Source organism: Entelurus aequoreus, linkage group LG12, assembly GCF_033978785.1.
Source record: "Entelurus aequoreus isolate RoL-2023_Sb linkage group LG12, RoL_Eaeq_v1.1, whole genome shotgun sequence".
Lineage (NCBI taxonomy): Eukaryota > Metazoa > Chordata > Actinopteri > Syngnathiformes > Syngnathidae > Entelurus > Entelurus aequoreus.
The window spans coordinates 18504966-18530897 of NC_084742.1; the positions used below are offsets into that span (position 1 = coordinate 18504966).

At 38.1% G+C, this 25932-nt stretch overlaps 1 protein-coding gene across 2 annotated transcripts; it reads right to left on the minus strand.

Annotated features, from left to right (window-relative positions):
* Positions 1-3500: 3500 nt before the first annotated feature.
* On the minus strand, positions 3501-25905 carry LOC133661627 (myotubularin-related protein 1-like). Of its 2 annotated transcripts, XM_062064979.1 has the most exons (18): positions 25556-25905; positions 24955-25051; positions 21448-21513; positions 21165-21252; positions 20141-20235; positions 19964-20071; positions 19801-19899; positions 15736-15819; positions 15507-15656; positions 9632-9820; positions 9377-9562; positions 9150-9308; positions 9021-9068; positions 8499-8591; positions 8317-8430; positions 8212-8255; positions 8004-8136; positions 3501-4720 (listed from the first exon to the last, which is right to left on the minus strand). In XM_062064979.1, the coding sequence occupies exons 1-18, from the start codon at positions 25654-25656 to the stop codon at positions 4559-4561; spliced, it is 2016 nt and encodes a 671-aa protein (XP_061920963.1). In that variant the 5' UTR covers positions 25657-25905; the 3' UTR covers positions 3501-4558. The 2 variants fall into 2 exon arrangements, with proteins under 2 accessions (XP_061920963.1, XP_061920964.1); XM_062064980.1 differs by lacking the exon at positions 21448-21513 and having other exon boundaries at positions 3505-4720.
* Positions 25906-25932: the final 27 nt, after the last annotated feature.

Below are 25932 nucleotides of genomic sequence, written 5' to 3' on the forward strand. Positions count from 1 at the left end.
TAATAAAAGCTTTTTAAGAAAGTCTATTTTCTGTTGTCACACATCCAGTAGTAGGACACGCCTACAGCAACAATGAAGTGATGACGTGGGGATACGTGCCACTCAACTTTTTTATACTCTTACAAAAGTATCTTCCCTTTACTCATGTTATTTTACACTTACACAATTATTTTACGGTTGATATGGCAGTAGTTCGTCCTGGCCTTTCACCCGAAGGCCACTAGATGACGTAAAACCTTAAAAAACTTTTTTTTAAAAGAACTAGTCATGCACAAGTTGGACACAAAAGGACGCGACTACAAGAGGGACTAAAGTATGTTAAAGTAGGAGTTACGCACAAGTTGGCCACAAGAGGACGTTACTAAAAGATGGCGTTAAACTTCCAAAAACAATACTGACAAATGTACATTAAAGTAGTAAATACGCACAAGATGGCCATAAGAGGACGCTACTACTACAACCTGGCGTTAAACTTTTAAAACCTTGACAAAGTACGTTAAAGTATTAGTTATGCACTAGTTGGCCACAAGAGAACGCTACAACAAGATGGATAAAAGCACGTTGAAGTAATAGTTACGAGCAAGTTGGCCACTAGAAGACGCTACTAAAAGATGGCGTTAAACTTCCAAATACAATAATGAGAAAAGTACATCTAAGTTGTAGTTACGCACAAGTTGACCACAAGAGGGCGCTACTACATGGCGTTACACTTTAAAGCTTTGACAAAGTACTAGTTATGCATACATTGGCCACAGGAGGGCGCTACTTCAGTAAGTGATTTGCTCTTACAAAGATATGTGCTGAAGTTACGTTTTAAATTAATTGCATTAGTTCACACTATGGATTATTTTTTAAATGTAAAGCAGTTTGTGCTACATTTTATATGCACGAAAATGTGCTATAAAATAGATTTGGTTTAATTTGCTGTTATGTTCGCGTTTGACACTAAAGAATTACCGAGACGATCTACTGTGTGTGTGTGTATGTATGTATGTATGTATGTATCAGTGACGTGCGGAAGTTCATGACTGGTGAGGCACTGACTTCATCACAGTCAAATTTACAAACATATGAACCCTAAAGAATATCTTATTCACCATTTGATTGGCAGCAGTTAACGGGTTATGTTTAAAAGCTCATACCAGCATTTTTCCCTGCTTGGCACTCAGCATCAAGGGTTGGAATTGGGGGTTAAATCACCAAAAATTATTCCCGGGCGCGGCGCCGCTGCTGCCCACTTTTCCCCTCACCTCCCAGGGGGTGATCAAGGGATGGGTCAAATGCAGAGGACAAATTTCACCACACCTAGTGTGTGTGTGTGTGACAATCATTGGTACTTTAACTTAACTTTAACTTTACACATACGAACTGTAGCACACAAAAAAGCACATTTAATAAAAAAAAACGTTATTATGGTCTTACCTTTACTTATAAGTGCGAGAACAGTGGTGTTCGTGTTGGAGGAGTTGTGAATGAATGAAATATGAAATCCGTGCTGCAGTCCGCAGGTGTACCTAATGTTGTGTCCCTGTTCACGGCCCCTCTTGCGCGAGCATTGTTGTTTTTGCACTTTTTGGCTTCTTGTTAAGTGACTTTTTTTGGGTGGATTCTGTCTTGCACGTGGAGGGTTTGGGTGTGGGCTTTGTTTGGTGTGGCGCTCCCGTCAAGAGTGCATTCTACGGCGGGAGTGCTTTAACCGGCGCAAGGAGGCGGGGTTACTGCGAGCCTCCCACAGTGCGTCTTCGCAGCAGTTTTATGATCGCTCAGCACAATAAATACTTTACACACATACAGTTGTTGACAAAATACACTGTACATTATATACCTCAGCTAACTAAACTATGGAAATGTATAATATAATTCATATAGCAATACGGTCTTACTGCACAGCAGGCCAGCAGTTAGCCGAGTCCGCAATCCATGTTTAGGCACAAGTGCCTCAACTGGCTGCTGATCACCGCACGTCTCTTCTCAGTATTTGAACGGCAAATGTGAAAATTCAGCGATTTTGAATAAAAATAATCTAAAACTGGTGAAGTTAAATGGAAAATAACTTTATAGTATAATCACTGAATACAAATAATTTAATTACTTTTTTTTCTTTTTACATTTTTTTTCTTTCCATGATGACAGGTGAGGCCCTGCCTCACCTGCCTCTAGTGACCGCACGTCACTGGTATGTATGTATGTATGTATATATATATATATATATATATATATATATATATATATATATATATATACATACATATATATATATATATATACATACATTATATATATATATATATATATATAATCTCCTGAGGACTGAGGAAATCCCTCATGAAACAGGCCTGTAGAGATGAAATAGTCTTGTGATTTTTTCCCACACATACATACATACATATACATATACATATATATATATATATATATATATATATATATATATATATATATATATATATATATATATATATATATATATATATATATATATATATATATATATATGTGTGTGTGTGTGTGTGTTTTACCTCTGCTTTAAATGATATGTATACACAGGGGCCTGTGCTCTCTTGAGGACTGTTCACCCTGGAAACATCAGACTTCCAGTCCAGACTAGAGAGATGGTGGACTCCAGGAGGCACAGGCCTGTGATCATCAATGGGGACATAGCTGAAATTAGTGCAACCTTACAAATACCTGGTGTGCAGTTGGATGATAGACAGGATTGGACTCAATACAGGAAAGGACAGACCTGACTGCAGATGCTCAGAAGGCTGACATCCCTCAACATCTGCAACTAGATTCTACAGATGTTCTACAAAACTGTAGTGGATCGTCCCCTCTTTATGTGGCGGTGTGTTGTGGAAAAAAGCATCAGATTGAAGGACGTCTCAAATCTGGACAAACTGATGAAGAAGGCAGGCTGTGCTATGGACATAGAGCTGAACAGTTTGAGTCCCTTAAGTGAGCAGAATAAGGAGCGCAATCCATTTAGCGTGTCTGTCTTCATGACTATGCAGAATATATGATGATCATCAGAACGCCCACAATGATGGGATTAGAAAATGAAAATCTAATCATTAAGCACATGCAGTGTGACTGATCAATACTTAAACTGTTGTGTCTTTATTTACGTCTGAAATTTTAGTACAAACTGGCAAATGCGCTGAAATGGCTGTGAAAAATGATGCTATCGTTTTACAGCGCCATCCTACTTATTCGTATCAATATCAATATATGGACTGCCACGAAGAGAAATATTACACTTATTCAGCAATATACTTTTATATGGTGTCTGCTGCTGGGTTTTTTTTTAAGGACGTAAATGTTTCCATAAATATGAAAAAAAAATTGCAATATGAATGTTCTCACGTCTGGAAAATTTCAATGGACGCAGAAAGTTATTGCTAGCATATTCCATGGGTGCACCTTCAATGTGGTAAAAAAAAAAAAAAGTGGGTTCCAATATAGATGCACTGCAGGACTGCTTCTAAAATGCTCATAACGTGGTAGATGTCTGCTGCATGTTTGAAAACAGCAAAACGCCAAAGGTAAGAGTATGATAACATGAATGTGATTTAAATTAGTGTCTCCATGGTGAAAGCCACAGCGTACACACAAAATCCTACTTTAAATGGGGGGGCGAGGGTCTGCACGAGTTATCAAGGCCCTAACTATTTTAAGGGGTGTGAAGACTAAATATAGTAAGAAGATCGCTAAGTTGGCAACATTGATCCCTCCTGCTGCATCATCTTATTCTCTGGCTGACTAGGCGCATAAGAGCTTTGTTAAAGAAGCATAATTTAATGCATAACACAACTTAAAAGGTAACAGCAACTATTTGTGGCCAGGTTACATTGGCGTTCAAGGCTTATTGGAACACTTTTTTTGTGCCAAACACCACAAATGTACCTTGAACTGACCCAAAAGATAGCAATGTGTCTTGTTGTGTTTTGTATGGATTCATTCTAGAGAGATAGTGGAAAAAAAGTTGCATTGGAATATTTGAAAACACGTTAAAGCATTAGAATTGTTAAGTGCCGTGGCTTAAAAAAAAAAAAAAAAAAAAGCTTTAATAGCAAAAAAATGTGGTTTTGTGAAACAGCTTGTTAGCCAACACTGTCATTTTGGGGATGTGACATGAGCGTCTCACGACAACCCCTCTAAATGGTTTAATTTGCACCCCTCGATGACTTTTCATGAATCAAGCTGTATAGGGCACATTTTAAGACATGGAAAGTGTTTCAGCTTCTTATGGGTTCAGAGAGGAATAAAGCTCACGGGGTCAAGACCAATGAACTGAATTTAAAGTGGTTTACTATTTACATCATGTTATCGCTTGGCACAGAAATAACTGTAAGCACAATTTTAAATTGAAAAAACATTAAAGGGCACATTGTAGTCAAATAATTACAGTGACAGTGATGAAAATGAGTGAAGAAGGACCCATAATAAATGTGGTTTAAACTCAGAGCAAAGCCTCCCTCATATTTACAGTTCATGCATATATGTGTGTGTGTGTGTGTGTGTGTGTGTGTGTGTTTGTGTGTGTGCGTGTGTGTATACATCAGACAACAGTGTGCAGTGGCGTCCCCGTGGCGTGCGTCGGGGAGTGTTCAGAGGCAGGGGACCGCGAATGGGTGGAGGTCTCCCTTTGCAGGTCCTCCACCCTGCGCTGAAGTTCTGCCCGCAAGAAGAGCAGATCCTTCAGAGTCTGATGCACCGGCACCTGAAACACACCCGTCATCAAGGAGCACATCATTATCTTGTAACACCACACACGTTCAAGGCTTTGTTGTCACTTTTCACACTAGTGCGGTTCTGTCCAACAACAGCTACCATTAATATCTAAAGACGGTGGAGCTAAAATAGCAGCAATACAGAATTGTGAAAAATATAAATACAGTGGAATGAGTTTATTTTGATGATCTGGTTGATTCATGTCAACATAGCAGTTATGGACTTAACCATTCATGTCAACATAAGCAGTTATGGACTTAACCAAAAACACAACTAGCCATTGCTTGCACATTTACTTGTGGCTTTGGCTAAAAACATGCCGTAAAAAGAGAATGGATGATAATTAAGGATTTTGTTTCTTGACATCCTTTTCCTTTATTTATGAATATTTTTACTTTGGCTCTACTGTTTTCATATGATATTTTATACACTCGCCTCACAGAGCTGCTGCAGTATATTTGTTGTATGTCTTGACTCCAGTGACAAAGTTTTGATACATGCGCAAATCGAACAACTAAAAAAAAAATATTGGGTGCATTTTGATAGATGCTGTAGTAGAATGTAGATGCTTTTATTTTGAAGCTTCCTTTGCATAACATGAAGTCACTGTATGCATGTTTTAATGCTGTGTAACAAGACAGTATTTATGTTTCTGCTGCTGATAAAGATGAAGTTAAAAATAAACATAAACCATTTTTTATAGACCATGCAGTTGGCGTCGGTTAAAAGTGGCTGTTTGGCACATTTACACAGATGCCGGGAGAGTGCAAATGTATTCTAAGCAATATTTCCCGCACTTTTTGCTTTTAGAACGTAATGATGCAACTATGCTTAGCTTTTGTGTTGTTAGCTAATGATATTGATTTGGATAGCTAATGTCAGCTATTACTGAATGTATATTCAATCGTAACAACAACCACATGACTGTGTGTGTGTGTGTGTGTGTGTGTGTGTGTGTGTGTGTGTGTGTGTGTGTGTGTGTGTGTGTGTGTGTGTGTGTGTGTGTGTGTGTGTGTGTGTGTGTGTGTGTGTGTGTGTGTGTGTGTGTGTGTGGACGAGACAGCCGTAGATAAATGCATGAATGAAAACCTGGAACGGCAAACGATTTCCTCGGACCGACAAGATATTTTCATTCAATCTAATTAATAATTGTAAAAAAAAACAAAAAAACACACAAATTATATATTTCTGTTAAACCCATACAATTCTCATAAGCGAGCCAGTGGTGTTCTTGATATATTTTTGGGTCAAAAAAAATTAACCGTGAGCAAGTTTGCAACAGTCCCTTTAAGCGAGCACTTGTGAACCAGACTTTGAGTCAACATAGATAGGTTGTCCACATGACCATGACAGTCTTAAGCGGGTTGCACTGTATTTGTTTTATTATTGTGTTATTGGCACATGTATTAGAATGTTATTTAAAATTTTTGCTGTTGTTTTAAAATGTAGGCCCAATAAAAATATGCACTTTGTCCCAACCTGTAATAAAACATCCATTGCAGGTCAGAATTAGCAAAAATAAACAAATTTTTGTCCACACTTTGTCCACCCACATATGTATTTTTTTAAAATTGTTTTATGTTTTATTGTTTTGTTTTTAATGTATTATATTCTGTTTTTTATATGTTTAAATGGATCTTAAGGTCTGCAATAAAGATTGATGACATAGCTCTTCACTTTTTCCACATTGTTATGTTACAGCCTTATTCCAAAATGGAATCAATTATTTTTTCCTCAAAATTTTACACACAATACCCCATAATGACAATGTGAAAAAGTTTAAGTTCAACTAAGAAATCACATGTACATGAGTATTCACATACTTTGACATGAAGCTATAAAGTGAGCTCAGGTACATCCTGTTTCAACTGATCATCCATGGGATGTTCCTACAGCTTAATTGGAGGCCACCTGTGCTAAATTCACATATATATATATATATATATATATATATACATATATATATATATATATATATATATATATATACATATATATATATATACATATATATATATACATATATATATATATACATATATATATATACATATATATATATATACATATATATATATACATATATATATATATATATATACATATATATATATATACATATATATATATACATATATATATATATACATATATATATATACATATATATATATATACATATATATATATATATATATATATATATATATATATATATATATATATATATATATATATATATATATATATATATATATATATATATATATATATATATATATATATATATATATATATATATATATATATATATATATATATATATATATCCACACTTGACAATTCATGGCAGAACACAAACCAAGCATTAAGTCGAAGGAATTGTCTGTCGACCTCCAAAACAAGATTGTCTCGAAGCACAAATCTGGAGAAGGGGAGAGAAAAATATCTGCTGCCTTGAAGGTCCCAGTGAGCACAATGGCCTCCATCATCAAGTTTGGAACCACCGGGACTCTTCCTAGAGCGGGCCAACGGTCTAAACTGAGCGATCGGGGGAGAAGGGCCCTAGTCAGGGAGGTGACCAAGAACCCGATGGTCACTTTATCAGAGCTACAGCATTCCTCTGGTGAGAGAGAATAACCTTACAGAAGGACAACCATCTCTACAACAATCCACCAATCAGGCATGTTTGGTAAAGTGGCCAGTCAGAAGGCATTCCTTAGTACAAAGTTTGCCAAAATGCACCCGAAAGACTCTCAGACCACGAGAAACAAAATTCTCTGGTGTGATGAGACAAAGATTGAACTCTTTGGTGTGAATGCCAGGCATGTTTGGAGGAAACCAGGCACCGCCAATCACCATGCCAATATCATTCCTACAGTGAAGCATGGTGGTGGCAGCATCATGCTGTGGGGATGTTGTAAAGCGGCAGGAACCGGGAAACTATTCAGGACAGAGGGAAAGATGAATGCAGCAATGTACAGAGACATCCTGGATGAAAACCTGCTCCAGAGCACTCTTGAACTCAAACTGGGGCAACAGTTTTATCTTTCAGCAGGACAACGAACTCAAGCACACAGCCAAGATATCAAAGGAATGGCTTCAGGACAACTCTGTAAATGTCCTTGAGTGGCCCAGCCAGAGCCCAGACTTGAGTCTGATTCAACATCTCTGGAGAGATCTGAAACTGCCCAAAAATAGGTGTGCCAAAATGGAATTTGTGTGAATACTTTTCGGATGCACAGTAGATCAATCAGGTGTTAAAAGCCCACCTGTGGCCTCATGCTGGGGTTCCAGCGGGCGTAGTAGGTGCTCCACAGCTCTAGGTGTCTGCAGGAGACCAGCGGATAAAGAACGTGGTGCTGGTAGTCCACATAGAAGGGGTTGGTGAATTCCTCTGGCTGGCTGATGAGACAACAACAAAGAAGACAAGTCAGTCGGGAGCATGTCTTCTCTGTCCACTCATCGCAGACATCCTACCTGTTAATGTAGGACCATAAAGACACCGTCCTGGTGTGGACCTCCTGTAGAGCACAGAGTTTAAGAAGCAGTCGACCTTATTGAGGGGCTAAACGGAGGACCTACCTTGGCCGTACGTTCCTGTTCACTATTAAACACGAAGGTCCCAAAAAGACAACTGTAGAGGTGGTCCAGCACCGTGACCAGGAACAGCTCGTTGAACTCAAAGGCTGCTGGGAACTGAAGTCCAAAGTCAACAAATTAAGAGACAGTGGACGTTTTGGAAGACGCTTTCAAGAAACACTCACCTGTCGAGTCATCTGCCAGACGCAGTCGATGAACTGGACGAAGAGAGGTGAACGCTCAGAATTGGCATGGTTCTCGTCACCGTGACCCACACGCTGCACAAAGTAACGACATTGGCGTCACATACAAACCGAATGAGAAATGGAATTATTGCTGGGATAGCTAGCAAACAATATCGTAATTCTATGGTGCTTTAAGGCTGACTTCAAGTCTTGGATAACCATATAGCAGGAGTATACTGAAGGAAGCGTGAAGCACTGAGATACATTTTGTACATCAAAGCTGCTAAAACCAATCAAATCTAGGTCAATCTATGTTAAGTTATTTGAACAAAACATCCACAAATTAACTTTGTGTTATAGTTAAAGCAAATTACTGTAAATTCTAAAAATATATATCTCATTGATAAAATATAGTTGGTGATACCTATTCACAGTTTGGCATTTTCTCCCTGGCTTTTTTTTTCCTATTTCTTTTCAAAATAATCATTTTTTTAAACTGTAAAAAGTGATGTATGTTCTTACAGCAGAAAACTTGTGTCCAAAACTGATCCACTCTTTCTCCAGCAGAACCTACAACACACATACACACGAGTACACTGTCAAGACAGACACATGTAAAAGTACAATGTGTGTGTATACAGTATGTGAGACCTGGAAGCCTCTCAGCGTGCGGTAATGTCCGTCCAGCATGAGCATGGCCAGAGAAGTGAGCTGCGATGTTCGATCCCAGCCGTCGCTGCAGTGGACCACCACAGATGTCTTCCCGGACTCCAGCTTGTCGGCTATCTTGACTGCTCCGGCTAACAGGAGCTGCACACAACAATTTCAGCTAGCAAATTCAAGGTGGGTGGTTGGGGGAGTTGTGTGGCTTTTCTTACCCTTATGTACTCAAGCCAATGAGTCTGGTCGATATTGGAGTGCCAGTGGGCTTCATCGATGGTGGGGTACAACACATCCTTCATCTTCCTCAAAGACTCACGCATTACGTGGATGTTGGGGATCTCCAGGAAGTTGAGCTCAACGCTGGGGTAAAAGCTCTCGCTTTCATAGCCGCCATCTTTGGTCTGCAAAGAAAGAGAAAACTGTGAAAGTGGAGAGGAGAGAAGGGAAATCAAAAAAGGAGAGGGTCTGACTTTGTTGGTGTCTGCCACGCTGCAATGGCGGGCGTCAAAAATGCTGAGCTTGTGGGACTGAGCGTTGGCGTCCATGATGATTTGGAGCAAGTGCTCGTCCTCTTTGCAGCGGCGGTCTGAGGGTCCGACTAAAGGCTGGCCGCAGCGCACGATGGTAGCCTGGGACTCGGGGTGGATCCAGGATAAGACCTGCAAGAAGGGTGGGGGTGTCAAAGCAAAGCCCGAAAACATTTAGAAAGTCATTTCGCTTATTTAGCATTATTTTACTATATTTTGCATTATTTAGCAGTATCATTCAGCTGCATTTTGCACAATTTAGCATCATTGAGCAATATTTAGCATCATATAGAAGGAATTTACCATCATTTAGCATACATTGGAAGCATACAGCATAAATTATAAGCATTTAATATTGTATAGCACAGAGGTCCCCTACCATACCAAACTTGAGTCTGTAGACGGGGTTGAATTGGGTCGATAAAACTTTCAGAAGCGATGATAAAGAAAATAAATATATATATATATAAAAAAAAAAAGTTTCATAAATAACTACACCAAATTGTATGTAAATGCAAATCAATTTAGGAAAAGAGAGCGCTTATTTTATTTTGAAAATAACACACATTTATTTGAATCTGACGTCCCACAGTTGGGCTCTCGTAATCACTAATAGCAGTTGCAAAAAATGTATCTAAGTTAACTGTCATGATGCCACTTGATAGTTTGTTAGTGATTTTCCTGTGTTCTGTATTATTTCCTGTCCTAGTGCTCTTTTTTGGTTCTATTTCCTGTTAGATTCCTTTAGCAAGAAGGGTCTAACTACAGACACTCAAAGTCGCGCCCACAGGGGTGACGACAAGAGCAGTGAACCGTGTCGAAAGACATGCCCACAGTGGCGCTGACAACGCAAGAGTGGACACTTCAATTGTAATGTGATCCAAGATGGCTGATCCAAGATGGCTGTTGCAACGCACAATGGTTGGTGTTATTTCGGTTGTTGAATGTATTGCTTTTTCAGCTGTTTATATGCAACCCTAACCCCTACTCCAACCCTAACTTACTTTCAGCAGTATTTTTTAATTGTATTTCTGATTTCCGTATTGTCTCTCCTGCTTCACTTTTGTTTAAGACACACTTCGCTTCTGTTGTCGTCACCCCTATTGGTACATCTTTACGGGGGAGTAGGTTAGAGTCGGCATGACATAAGAGTGTCTGCAATCTGCAGCTAGATGTGCTTGTCTTTTGCTACACTTTCACTTTGTTTAGTTTCCTGCCAACGCACCTGTTTTCTGTTTCTAATCAAGTCTATTTAGGTTTACCTGTTGCTCCTTGGCAGTTCTGTTTAATTGCCTTTTTGTCAGTGTGCATAAGTTACTCTGTTTAGTTTTTTTGTTCATGCTATGTTTTGCTCTCCAAGTAAAGAATTTGATTTTTTTTTAGCTGCACCCCACCAACTGTCACTGCATCCTGGGGTCACGCCCTTAGCCATATGCCACTGTGACATTAACAAGTTTTCTCATAAGAGATGATGAATAAAATTTAAGGTTACAACTCAGGATAAAAAGGATACAAGAAATAAACTGAAATTTTAGCTGCTACTCCAAATATGGTTTCTTTCATGCTAATTTATGTTTCCTCCTTTTGGGATTAAAGTTCAAACGAACTATCCAGAGCTTTCTACAATGGTATTGACGATGATGTTGCTATTCATGATCAAGACTAGATGTTTGGCGATTACCAAACAATGGGCGTTAAAAAACATTCAAGTAAAAAACACGTCCTGTTAGCCACACATCAAACAATCTCCTCTCTAGAAAACTCTAGAATTGCATTAATGGTGTGTTTGTAGTTATTTTGTAGTTTTAATCAGATGTTGCCCTTGTCTTTAACCCAAATAAATAGCATCAGAACAATTATTGTCAAACTGTAGTATGGGTACCACTAGAGGTACGTGGGCTCTATCTAGTGGTATGCCATAGAATCATTGATATAAATATTGTAATGTAACGGTTTTATTTTCCTATACTCAAAACTAGGGATGTCCGATAATATCGGACTGCCGATATTATCGTCCGATAAATGCTTTAAAATGTAATATCGGAAATTATCGGTACCGGTTTAAAAATGATCGGTATCTGTTTCAAAAAGGAAAATTTATGAATTTTTAAAACGCCGCTGTGTACACGGACGGAGGGAGAAGTACAGAGCGCCAATAAACCTTAAAAGGCACTGCCTTTGCATGCCAGCCCAGTCAGATAATATCTACGGCTTAACACACACACAAGGGAATGCAAGGCATACTTGATCAACAGACATACAGGTCACACTGAGGGTGCCCGTATAAACAACTTCAACACTGTTACAAATATGCGCCACACTGTGAACCCACACCAAACAAGGATGACAAACACATTTCGGGAGAACATCCGCACCGTAACACAAAATAAACACAACAGAACAAATACCCAGAACCCCTTGCAGCACTAACTCTTCCGGGACGCTACAATATACACCCCCCTCCCCCGCCCACCTCAACCCCGCCCTCCTCAAGCTCTCTCAGGGAGAGCATGTCCCAAATTCCAAGCTGCTGTTTTGAGGCATGTTAAAAAAAAGAATGCACTTTGTGACTTCAATAATAAATATGGCAGTGCCATGTTGGCATTTTTTTCCATAACTTGAGTTGATTTATTTTGGAAAACCTTATTACATTGTTTAATGCATCCAGCGGGGCATCACAACAAAATTAGGCATAATAATGTGTTAATTCCAGTTGTGCTCATAAGTTTACATACCCTGGGAGAATTTATGATTTCTTGGCCATTCTTCAGAGAATAAGAATGATAACACAAAAACCTTTCTTCCACTCATGCTTAATGGTTGTGTGAAGCTATTTATTGGCAAACAACTGTGTTTACTCTTTTTTTAAATCAAAATGACAAAAGAAAGTACCCAAATTACCCTGATCAAAAGTTTACATACCCCAGTGACTTTGATCTGATAACATGCACAAAAGTTGACACAAACAAGTTTGAATGGCTAATCAAGGTTCCAATCCTCACCTGTGACCTGTTTGTTTGTAATTAATGTGTGTGTATAAAAGGTCAGTGAGTTTCTGGGCTTCTGAAAGACCATTGCATCTTTCATCCAGTGCTGCACAGAAGTTTTTGGATTCTGAGTCATGGGGAAGGCAAAATAATTAATAATAAGGATCTACGAGAAAAGGTAATTGAACTGCATAAAACAGGAAAGGGGTATAAAAATATATCCAAGGATTCGAGAATGCCAATCAACAGTGTTCAAATGCTGATTAAGAAGTGGAAAATGTGGGATTCAGGTAGACCAGCAAAGATTTCAGCCACAACTGCCAGGAAAATTGTTCGAGATGCAAAGAATAATCCACAAATAACTTCAGCTGAAATACAGGACTCTCTGAAAAATTGTGGTGTGGCTGTTTCAATATGCACAATATGTAAAATGGGCTGCTTGGTCAAGTGGGCAAAAAGTTAAATTTTGGTCTCATCACTCCAAATTACTTTGTTCCAGAAGTTTTGAGGCTTGTATCTGTGCTGTTTGGCGTAATGCAGGGGTCACCAACCTTTTTGAAACCAAGAGCTACTTCTTGGGTACTGATTAATGTGAAGGGCTACCAGTTTGATACACACTTAAATAAATTGCCAGAAATAGCCAATTTGCTCAATTTACCTTTAACTCTATGTTATTATTAATAATGAATGATATTTACACTTAATTGAACGGTTTAAAAGAGAAAACACAAAAAAAAATTACAATTAAATTTTGAAACATAGTTTATCTTCAATTTCGAGTCTTTAAAATTCAAAATTCAACTGAAAAAAAGAAGAGAAAAACTAGCTAATTCGAATCTTTTTGAAAAAATTAAAAAAATAATTTATGGAACATCATTAGTAATTTTTCCTGATTAAGATTAATTTTAGAATTTTGATGACATGTTTTAAATAGGTTAAAATCCAATCTACACTTTGTTAGAATATATAACAAATTGGACCAAGCTATATTTCTAACAAAGACAAATCATTATTTCTTCTAGATTTTCCAGAACAAAATTTTTAAAAGGAATTCAAAAGACTTTGAAATAAGATTTAAATTTGATTCTACAGATTTTCTAGATTTGCCAGAATAGTTTTTTTGAATTTTAATCATAATAAGTTTGAAGAAATATTTCACAAATATTCTTCGTCGAAAAAACAGAAGCTAAAATGAAGAATTAAATTAAAATTGATTTATTATTCTTTACAATAAAAAAATTTTTTTTTACTCCAACATTGATTTAAATTGTCAGGAAAGAAGAGGAAGGAATTTAAAATGTAAAAAGGTATATGTGTTTAAAAATCCTAAAATCCTTTTTAATCCTTGTATTTTTTCTCTAAAATTGTCTTTCTGAAAGTTATAAGAAGCAAAGTAAAAAAAATTATGAATTTATTTAAACAAGTGAAGACCAAGTCTTTTAAAAAAAAATTCTTGGATTTTCAAATTCTATTTGAGTTTTGTCTCTCTTAGAATCAAAAATGTCGGGCAAAGCGAGACCAGCTTGCTAGTAAATAAATAACATTTAAAAAATAGAGGCAGCTCACTGGTAAGGGCTGCTATTTGAGCTATTTTTAGAACAGGCCAGCGGGCTACTCATCTGGTCCTTACGGGCTACCTGGTGCCCGCGGGCACCGCGTTGGTGACCCCTGGCGTAATGTAAGCGGGATACTTTGTGACATTTGCGCAGAAATGGCTTTCTTCTGGTGACTCGACCATGCAGCCCATTTTTCTTCAAGTGCCTCCTTATTGTGTATCTTGAAACAGCCACACCACAATTTTTCAGAGAGTCCTGTATTTCAGCTGAAGTTATTTGTGGATTTTTCTTTGCATCTCGAACAATTTTCCTGGCAGTTGTGGCTGAAATATTTACTGGTCTACATGAATCCCTCATTTTCCACTTCTTAATCAGCGTTTGAACACTGTTGATTGGCATTCTCAATTCCTTGGAAATCTTTTTATACCCCTTTCCTGTTATATGAAGTTCAATTACCTTTTCTCGCAGATCCTTTGACAATTATTTTGCCTTCCCCATGACTCAGAATCCAGAAACATCTGTGCAGCACTGTATGAAAGATGCAATGGTCTGTCAGAAGCCCAGAAACTCACTGCCCTTTTATACACACACATTAATTACAAACAAACATGTCACAGGTGAGGATTGGAACCTTGATTAGCCATTCAAACCTGTTTGTGTCAACTTTTGTGCATGTTAACAGATCAAAGTCACTGGGGTATGTAAACTTTTGATCAGGGTCATTTGGGTACCGGTACTTTCTTTTGTCATTTTGATTTAAAAAAAGAGTAAACACAGTTGTTTGCCAATAAATAGCTTCACACAACCATTAAGCATGAGTGGAAGAAAGGTTTTTGTGTTATCATTCATATTTGCTGAAGAATGGCCAAAAAATCCTAAATTCTCCCAGGGTACGTAAACTTATGAACACGACTGTATATCAGTATCGGTTGATATCAGAATCGGTAATTAAGAGTTGGACAATATCGGAATATCGGCAAAAAAGCCATTATCGGACATCTCTACTCAAAACACAGTGTTACTGTTCACACTGTGTGTAATGTTACAGTAAACTTGCTAAAAAAAACCCCTCTGTCTTGTTTATAATAGCCTACTACGATACTATATTTGAATGTTGGTTATGGTGGTACTTGGAGAGCTAGGTGTTTTCTAAAGTGGTACTTGGCGAAAAAAGTTTAAGAACCCCTGCATTAGAGTATTATAATGCCGTCAGAGGTTTGTGGGAATGCGGCTCAAAAAGGTTAGGGACCACAGATTTAGCATTATTTCTCTGACCGGAATGCGATGCTTGGCTCGGAAGGCAGCCACTCGCTTGATGTCGTCGTCAGTGATGTTAGTGGGAATGACCAGTACAGAGGGGTATGTGTCACACAGCTCGTAGGTGCTGTTGACTTTACTGATAGTCCAGCTCTCATTAGGGAGACCCTGCAGTCACAGGTAGTAAAAAGTACATTTACGTTATTGCACGCTTCTTTACAGTGCTCATCACTAAGAGTCCTCTTACCTGACGTCTGTACTCTGCTACAGGATCATACACCTTCCAGCCGTCCACAGGAAACTGCTCCTTGTACTGGAAGGCAAACAACGTCTGCACAATAGACATTGTGTGAATGTTCCAAAGCATTCAGACATACATTATACTACACCAAAACTCAACTGTTAATTCTTAATCTTATTCTTCTCCATATTTTGGCGTGCTCCTCCTGCACATTTTTCATCCTATTGATATTGTTCCAACTTCAAAATGTAAGACTTTTACAGGAATCCCGGGCTTCGTTTAAAAAAAAAAAAAATCCCAGATTTCAAGGGACATTTTTCCCCATTCGAAATGAATTGCCCATTTTTCAAACTACCACAATTGCCACATGTTTCCAACAATTCAAACCATTTAGCTCATCTTGGAAATACAAACGATCATTTTTTCAAGTTCAAAGAAATTCCATGAATTCCCAGTATTTCCGGTTTGCGATTAAGTCAAAAAACATGTTTTTGACACCCCTACTTTGTCATTTTCCAAAAAATCCCACTTTTCCTGAAACTCCCAAATTACCAAGAAATTCCCATTGAAATTAATTTTCCAAGTTCCACAATCCCCACATTTCTTCAACGATTGAATCTGTTCCAACACCAACCTGTTCAGCTCATGAATTTTGTTATATTGCGCCATCTTGGAAGTATGCTAGCTGTTAACCTGTTAGTATGCTAATCTTAGCATGCTAACATTTTATTTTAGCTAATTTCGAACTTTTTTAACCTATTAGTCATGGATTCCGTTACTTGGCACCATCTTAAAAGTATGCTAGCCGGTCACATTTTAACATTGGCATACTACTGTTATTTAAATGCTTGTAAATCCATTAAAAATAATTGCATTACATGAAATACATTATCTGATTTCCTTGGTTTGTGTTAGAATTGAACATCTCCAATTTAAGTGGGGAAATATACTATACTACAAGAATTAAGAAAAATATTAAACTAAATTCAACTATAGTCTCATATATACATAACATTTATATAATACCCTTAATAAATTGAGTTGCCAATTGCTGTGGTATTAAAAAATAAATTATAACAATCTCCAGCAATATACAAGCAGAGGTGGGTAGTAGCATGCTACATTTACTTACGGTAAGTAACTTTTTGGATACATTTTACTTGTCAGAGTAGTTTTAATTCAACATACTTGAGTATTTTGGTAGAGAAGAAGGCTATTTTTAATTTGTTAAATTCCGATCACTACATATATTTATGTCATCATATGTATTTACAAGCTATTGATTACTGCTTGCAGAGACACATTTTTGGCTAATTAGAGGAATTCTTCCAGCGATCACAGTTACATGACTGTTTCACCAATCCAACATAAGCATCAGTGACATTTGACTTAATTTCACCAATCAAACATAACCTGGCAAGCAAATGACCGCACATGTGGGATCTGAGCAGAGGATGTCATTGTGGCTTGTGCAGTCCTTTGAGACACTTGTGATTATATAAATAAACTTTGATGATTGTTTGACTTCAAACCACACACTGTAAAAAGTGACATGTCAGACGAGGCAGCACAACTCTTCAATGTTTACTTACAAACTAGGAAATTGAACATTTATGTCATGTGCTGCCATCAGTGTCACTAAAAATGTTATTTTATAAGTGTCTAAAATGTGCGTCTTTTGTGGTATAAGCTGTAGTAGTCTCTCTTTGTCTAGCAACTACGGTTGGAGTTAGGGCTGGGCGATATGGCCTTTTTTAATATCTCAATATTTTTAGGCCATATCGCAATACACGATATACATCTTGATATTTTGCCTTAGCCTTGAATGAACACTTGATACATATAATCACAGCAGTATGATGATTCTATATGTCTACATTAAAACATTCTTGTTCATACTGCATTAATTCAACGTTCATTTTAAACTTTCATGCAGAGAGGGAAATCACAACTAAGTCAATTTAGCAAAACTGTATTTATTAAACAGTTATTAAGCAGAGGCACAAACATTCATGTCATTTCCAAAATAGAAAGTGCAAGATTGTCAGAGACATTTTAAAACAAGCTATGAGTGCACTTTTGTGAATGATGTCACTAAGATGACATTTCAAAACGACACTAAATTAAAGTGCACTTTTTGTACAGAAAGCCACTACAATATTTTAAAACAAATAAAGCGCACTTTTGTGCAAGATGACATACAAGATATTTCAATAAGTGTCACATAAAAATTAGCTGCATATCAAATAGTATATGTCCTACGGTGTTGATGTGGAAATAGTTGCTTCGGCATTTAGTTGGTGTGGCACCGAACGGAGATGTTGACATGTAAAGACATATTCCCGCTTGAAGCCAAACCACCGTCAGATGATGGACCCCGTGCTGTTTTTCTTGGGAATTAATTATTCCTTCATTTGTTACCAGATTTGCACCTTCTTTCTCTCATATTACCACTCAAACCACACCGTTAGCATCACAGCTAACGTTACCATGTTGCTATCTGTCTGCTCCACGGGAGCGTGTGACGTTGCTCACGTGACAGTATGTGACGTATGTAAGAAGGTGCGATTGTTTTAAGTCTCTGTGAGAAGGAGAGACAGGAAAGAGTGAGAAACGCATGCAGTTTAATGCCCCGCAGCTAAAAGCAACTGCGTGAGAACGTATACTTGAATATCACGATGTTGTCATTTTCTATATCGGAAAGAGACAAACCCGCGATATATCGAGTATATCGATATATCGCCCAGTCCTAGTTGGAGTATAAGTGTACAATTATAAAATAACTGCAGTGGAACCTCAATTTACAAACCTCACAATTTGCTAAACTTTTGATTTACGAACTTTTGAATTGGCCCAAGTATTCCTCCATGTGAGAACCATGTCTCTGTGTACAAACGCTTCATTCAGACATTAATTTTTGCACCTGCAGACAAAAACGCAGGGTGCATCATTATAGCGGAGGCGGAGCCTTTCACCCACTTTCTGCACAAGACACACTCCTTTCTCAACGCTTCAGTATGTATGCCTTTTTTGTGTTTATCCCACTTTGACTAGTTTTGTCCATTTTGCTAAGTCAAAATAAGTCCCAAAAGCTAACAGACCACCATGAAAAAAGGAGGGGGAAGGCCTGTGGATTAAAAATAAAGACTATTTGCAAAGAGTACTGTACATTAATGACTGACGAAGTTTGACGAAGCGGGCTCTGCGATCTTTCCACAACAAGTTTTAATTGCGAAGACACCTGTTATTTTTCTGGAAAAAGATGCCAGACCATACTTGTGGCACAGCGAGGTAAAGATACGACCTGTACCGGTCCTTGAACACAAGAGAGCACACACGGAAGAGGGTAGAAGGGGGTACCTCTGTCTGTCTGCCCCTCTGATGTGGGTGGACTTCCCTTTTTTAAAATGTTCATTATTGTAGCAATTTGGTTGTTAAAGTAAGGATTTCTGATTGTTTGGGAGGGCACCATAGTGGTGGCTTCTGTGTGTGTACGCGTGTTGGTAGAACAGCGCATACAGTACAGTTCAGCTTGCTGTTAAATAGAAAGTTGATCCATCAGCCCTTGATATATTTGTTTAATACACAGTACTGTATATCACTTAATATTGTGTTCAAAGTGCACAAACTAACTAAAATTTGGATTTTTATTGAGGCTGGAACCCATTATTCATGTTTAAATGATTTCTTATGGGGAACTCTACTTCACTATAGGCACTTTTCTATTTACGAATCAGGTTCAAGAACCAATTGTTGCACTATACTAAATAAATCAGAAATCACTCACCAGTAACTCAATACTTGAGTAGTTTTCTCACTGAACATGCATTACTCAAGTAATTATCTGGATGACTACTTTTGACTTACCGGTAAGTCATATTACTCTGAAGTACTCTTTCCATTTTTTGGGGCTACCTTACCCACCTCTGTATACAACATTAAGTGCGTACACCTGCACAGTGTAATGAGAGTCAGTTCAAAGCTCCCTCAAAAAATGTCTCACTAAAGCAAAGGGGCCCAAAGTGCAGCCCGGGGAACATTTGGTGAGCATGATAAAATAATGTGACTGACCAGGCTGTGTGAAAGAGGGAACGCAAGTTTGGCGAGCATGTCCACCACGTCCAGAAGACTCATCTCTGTCTTGTAAGCAAACCTGGGACTCCTCATGTCCTGATAAGACCAAAAACAGTGCATAAAAATAAAAAAGATTTTTTCTGTTTCTTTGCATGTGTACCTTGCAGACCAGCTCCAGTCCTTTAGTATTCTCGCCTTGGTTGGGTATGCTGATGGTCTCCAAGCGGCTGATGGCTCCCAGGTTGACATCAAGAACAAATGGAGATTCCTGAATGAAGACACGTAATATGTTACAAAGTTAAAGAAAGAAAAGCAGAAAAAGTATAATGTGGCGTACCCTTTCCATACTGCTGAAGTAGAGCTTGTAGTCTGTGATGGTCAGTGTTCCATTGAGGAGACCATTGAATGGACAAATGTACATCACGTCCTGGACTGCATGAAAAATAAAAAAAGGTTATTAATTACAATACATTACAGTAGATCACTACCATATTTGTAGATTTATTTTCTTTTATAATAATCCTCTTCACTATGCACTTTAATGTAACATTAATATACCTCACTGTATTGTTTGCATTGTATATATACTTTTATATGCCAGTTTATTACTTACCTTTTTCGATATTATCTTTTAGACATAAATTTTTAACTAACATAAATGTCTTGTTTGTACAGTATGTGATTTGCTGCTGGCAGGGTTATCTGCAATTTCGTTGTTCTTAATGTGCAAGTCTATTCTATTCTTAAATGTTTTTTTGAAAGTGTTTGATACACTATCTCAAGGGGGCTGGGGGGGGGGGGGGGAGTGCTGCAGCATAGGGTGCCGTCTCACAAGTCAATTCATTCAATATTTTCCAGCAAACGAGATGTTTTGTAACTGCGTGTTTTGGGAGTACAATACTGTATGAGTGTAATTGTTTCCTAATGAATATGACAACATTTAAAATGTGTTTGATAAGGCATGTTTAGAATATTAACCTACATGTATTAGGTTTAGAGCAGGGGTCCTCAATTAAATTTGTTTAAGAGACAGGATTTTTTCTAAGCAGCAACTGTGATGTGTATGCCTCGCCGTTGCCCCCTTGAGCGCAAGAAGTGCTGCATAAACAAGCAATTCTCCAATAAGACTGAATGGTTTCTTTATTTCGGTGCTTTATGGCGAGCCAAAAGACACAGCTTTGGCTGGCCGGATGTGGCCCACAGGCCGCCTATTAAAGACTTATTGCTAAGAAAAAGATCACTTCATGGTTGCGTTAATTATTCATAATTTTTACCATTCACTAGGGGTCTTGGAATGTAACTCTTTACGAAAAGGGGGGATCTACTGTTCTAGTAAAAGTGCTAGCTTGCTAACAACTCACTTGCAGTCTGAATGTTCTCCCCTGGTAGCAGAGGAACCTGATTCTGGAGCATTCTGACTCGGGCACCGTATCTTAGAGCCGGAAGGTTCTACAAACAAAACAGTATAAGTTATTAAGGTGCTCTGTATGTGTGCTCAACACTAATCACATAAAGATCATCTCATTAGCACAGTTGAATAAACCTGGCTGTGAAAGTGACAGATGACGGGCAAAGACAGCAGAGGAACAAACGAGAGCAGTGTGAAGAGGAAGGACAGAAAAGAAAAAGCAGAAAGAGACTTGCCAAAGCATCGGAGGGATGCTCAGAGTCAGTCTCTCCATGGTAACAAAGGCCTTCATCCAGTGAATCCTGCGGCAAGGAGGGGGCAACATGGAAATGAGAGAGGAAGAGAAAACTGCAGAAGAGATACAAAGAATATGAACAGACACCATATTGTGGGGATTTTTTTCTATGTGTAAAATATGCATGAAAATATGTTCTAAGGAATTACCTAAATTAGGTTTTGATCATCCAGGGATTTTTTTACTTAAGCTATCAAAACAAAGGTGGTGTGCTTGTGCAATAAGCATTGTCTGCAATCTAGTGGCCCATCTTGGGATTGCAGGTCACTCGGAATTGATTAAAAAATAAAAGTATATCTACAGTCGACCGACATCTGGGAGTATAAAAACAATTGAAACATACGTATTTTATATTTTAACCCTTGTGCAACCCTATGGACCAAAACAGGAATTACATGTGCTCCTTATGTGATATGATGGTTCATTTTTAAGGTGAGGTGAGTTTTTTTGTGTTGCAATTACGTGACCAAGAGGCACATTCGGACACTTCCGGGTTTTAGGCGACAGTCTGGAGTCCCTTTAAGCTAATGTTTATTTACCTGAATCAGTGCAGATGTGGGCGTATTTTGAAAGGTTTAGAGGCAGATATATAAGTGATCATGAAAAAAATATTTAAAATGGGATGGAGTGGATTTATACACTCTTAAGAAAAATAAATGTTTTAGTGATTTAAAGCATTTATCATCCCCAAGACGTTACTGCTTACTCCAACCTCACTTCAATGACACTTACACGGATTTAGAGAAGAAAAGATTGGCGGCACATCATGTCTTTACATCTGGAGGGGTCCACAATTTAAACATTAACCCGTGAAAGAAAGTTGGACTTATTCGTCGCTAAGTAACGTACTGGACTGACATAACATGTGCCGTGCTGAGACACTAATGAGAAAAAGGATATGTTTGTTTGCAGTTATTTCCTGCTACAAATATTAGTCTTATCTACAATTCATGTCTGCTTTTGTTTTTTTGGTATGAAGTTCATATTTTGTCTCATTGTTCAACTATAAATATCTGTTATTCAGCAATATTTGCTAGCGATAACAAGATTCAGTATATGCTGTTGAGCCTATGACAGAGTTATTCATCTAGTTTATTAATACAACTAAGGATATTTTCTTGATGCTAACAAATGTCACCAAAGACGCTACAATGTGGTCATCTGTGTTGAATAAAGCACTTGGATTTCCTGCACAATATCAACTAAGCTTTAATTTTCTGTTATGAAAATTGACAATGAAAATATGGTGGATTGGACCAACAATCACAATATTTGTTACTAGGACTTAACATGACGTTAGTTTATTTGCACAACCAGGTCTTCGTAGTTATATTTAGACATAGAAACCACAACAGAACACAAACTAATGTAATCTATTGTACTTTTCTTACATTGAATTCTGCTATCAAACAATAATCTTGATTGCATCACAGAAAGTTTCTTAAACAAATCAAATGTTCAAACAAACATTTTACAAAGTGATTGCTGCAGACACAAACATGGTACGATTGCATACCACAAGAGTGGAAAGTGATTATATACAAGAAAAACGAATATGATGTCATCAACCAAGCTATATCAGTTTTTCTTTTTCACGGCTTAATTCACACTATGGTCAAGCAGCTTGAGCGTAGCATTAAAAGAAGTGAGAGTGAGTGTCGAGTTTGAGCAAAAAATGTGGTATTGCTGTTCTGTTCTTGGGTGTCCCAATCGTTCAAATAGAGAGATAGAAAAGAGCTTTCATAAAGTCCTGAAAGAAGTGGTTGATAAAGGTAATAAAGTATGGGAAAAATGGAAGTGCGTCGAAAGAAATGGTTCTTAAAAATATCACTGTCAACATCTTGTGGAATACAATCAGATCACGCTTGTGTCTGCAGCAATCACTTTGTAAAATGTTTGAACATTTAATTTGTTTGAGAAACTTTCTGTATGTATAGCCTCTCCATCTTATGCATGACTGTCAAAAGCATAGTGTAAAAATAAGCCAAAAGCGAAGAGAAAGTGTGCAATAGGTTGACAGTATGGAGGTTAATTTGTGTCTTTATATCTGTGTGGAGTTTGCATGTTCTCCCTGTGACTGCATGGGCTTCCTCCCACCTCCAAAGACATGCACCTGAGGATAGGTTAATAGGCAACACTAAATTGTCCCTAGTGTGTGAATGTTGTCTATCTGTGTTGGCCCTGCGATGAGGTGGCGACTTGTCCAGGGTGTACCCCGCCTACCGCCCGAATGCAGCTGAGATAGGCTCCAGCACCCCCCGCGACCCCGCAAGGGACAAGCGATAGAAAATGGATGGATGGATTACGAAAGCTTTTTTTGGACACTGAATTTATGTGAGTTTTTGCATTTGAACTTTATGAGTCCCTGGTGTGTGAATGTTGTCTAGCTTTGTTGGCCCTGCGATGAGGTGGCGACTTGTCCAGGGTGTACACCGCCTTCCGCCCGAGTGCAGCTGGGATAGGCTCCAGCACCCCCGCGACCCCGAGGGACACAAGCGATAGAAGGTGGATGGATGAGTTTTATGAACGGATATTTTTTTTTTTTTTTACATCAAATCATACTGACAATTTCATTGAAAACAAATTCAGTGTAAAAAAATTAAGTGAAAAATTAATTGTTATTATCCCAAAAACAATGTACTTTAGATATTTAATGAATTATATGACAGTCAGAATGTACATATATAGAATGTGGGATTTACATGATTAACTATGAACAATAAAACACTGCATATTGTGAATATATGAATGTTGCGCTCCTGCAGACCACCTCCTTGATCGACATCTTGTATAATCGAGCAAGAACAACAAAGATGCAACAAACACGGCGAAACATAAATGGAAAGGGTAAAAGACACTCACTGTAAGGCTTTTTTGCTCTGTTAACAAACCTCGCCCACTCTGTTCATTCCCAGAGCTTTGTGTGTCACTCAAAAGTGCAGATTCTAACCATTGGAATAATTTCCATCGTTTGAAAATATCCCGCAGGCCGCGTTGAAATGTTATTTATGTTGTATTATGCCAAGGTAGCCCAGTTAACTGCCTTTATTCATGTTGTTTTGCAAGCCTTGTGTCACGTGACTTCAAACTTGACACCTCATTGGCTGGTTCTGAGACAGGCCGTATTGGCATGTGTTGCAATGTTAAGATTTCATCATTGATATATAAACTATCAGACTGCGTGGTCGGTACTAGTGGGTTTCAGTAGGCCTTTAAAGGAGCGAATTTTTCCACATTTAATTTTTCAGCACATAATTTTTTCATACTGAATTTTTATACACTGAATTCATTTCCTGCATAATTTGATTTTTTTTAAATTCGGTTCACTAAATGCAAACGCAAAAAATTCAGTTTCACAAATTCAATGTAAAATAAAAATAAAAACTTTCGTAATAAAGATACAAATTAACCTCCATAGACAGCCTTGTAAATATTTGCACATAGTTACCTTGTCTCTGTTGATGAGGTCAGCCGAAGCTGAAATCTGACTCGAGATGGTGGCGGCCATCAGCTGTTTGCACCACTCCACATGAGAACCTGATGGACTAAAAAAAACATTAGTTTAAGAAAAATGACAGAAAAGGGGGTGGTTACCCGCCATGTTTTGCCACTCGCTACGGCACTCCATTCACATTAGTTCATATGGAATGCATCTTGAATACCCGTATTCGTAAAAAAAATAAAAAATACTCTGTAAATGCAAGCTTACATATTTTTGTGAAGCAGTAAGTGTTGGCCTAACTGGGCCTGTTTCGTGAAGCTAACACTTGCTACATCCTGAATGATTGTCAACAGGAAGACAATTGGCTTACTTTAAAACATCTAGTCATGTACACGAATGCTGCTCCAAATGAAGGACAATATAGTTAATATGATATTGTGTGAATTAACAAGTGGTTATAGGTTGCGAGTTCATTAAAGATAATAATGCGCTATTTGCATAATAGTGTAGCATCAGAGCTACTTGAGTCAACCGGAAGAAAGTGCAATGGAGAGGAAATACGAGCTTTAAATAGCTGCCGCCATGAGTAATGTCAACGTCTCACTACCTGTCCAGGCTTTCTCCACTGACTGGTGCGCTGCTCGGCGAGCTCCATGGCTTTTTGTTACCTCCTGCTCCATCCGTCATGCCGGCGCTTTGCTTCTCCATCCGCAGAAGATGTGCCGTTTCTGGGTCACAGAGGCGGGGGGAGAACGGCGTCCTCCGAAATGAGGGTGCGGATATGATGAGTTTGCTTTCGAGTTGTAAAACGTGCTGCTGCAAACGTTCAACTATACACTGTGTAGTTGACAAAGTATTTTTCTCGCCATTCGTGGTTCTATTGGGAGCAAAACAACGAGACAGATATAGGGATTAGCGCAACATAACAGCTGGCCTCTTACTTCCGGTTTAGGGAACGTTTTTTTCTTATTTCCGAGTTGCCCT

What these genes read in the sequence shown, in the direction of transcription:
- LOC133661627 (XM_062064979.1), bottom strand. Translation starts at nt 25,656, where the DNA reads ATGGAGAAGCAAAGCGCCGGCATGACGGATGGAGCAGGAGGTAACAAA. An exon ending in ATTGGCTTGAGTACATAAGG is followed by an intron (nt 9,309 to 9,376) that starts GTAAGAAAAGCC and finishes TGTTGTGTGCAG; the next exon opens with CTCCTGTTAGCCGGAGCAGT. An exon ending in TTATGGTCCTACATTAACAG is followed by an intron (nt 8,137 to 8,211) that starts GTAGGATGTCTG and finishes TTGTCTCATCAG; the next exon opens with CCAGCCAGAGGAATTCACCA.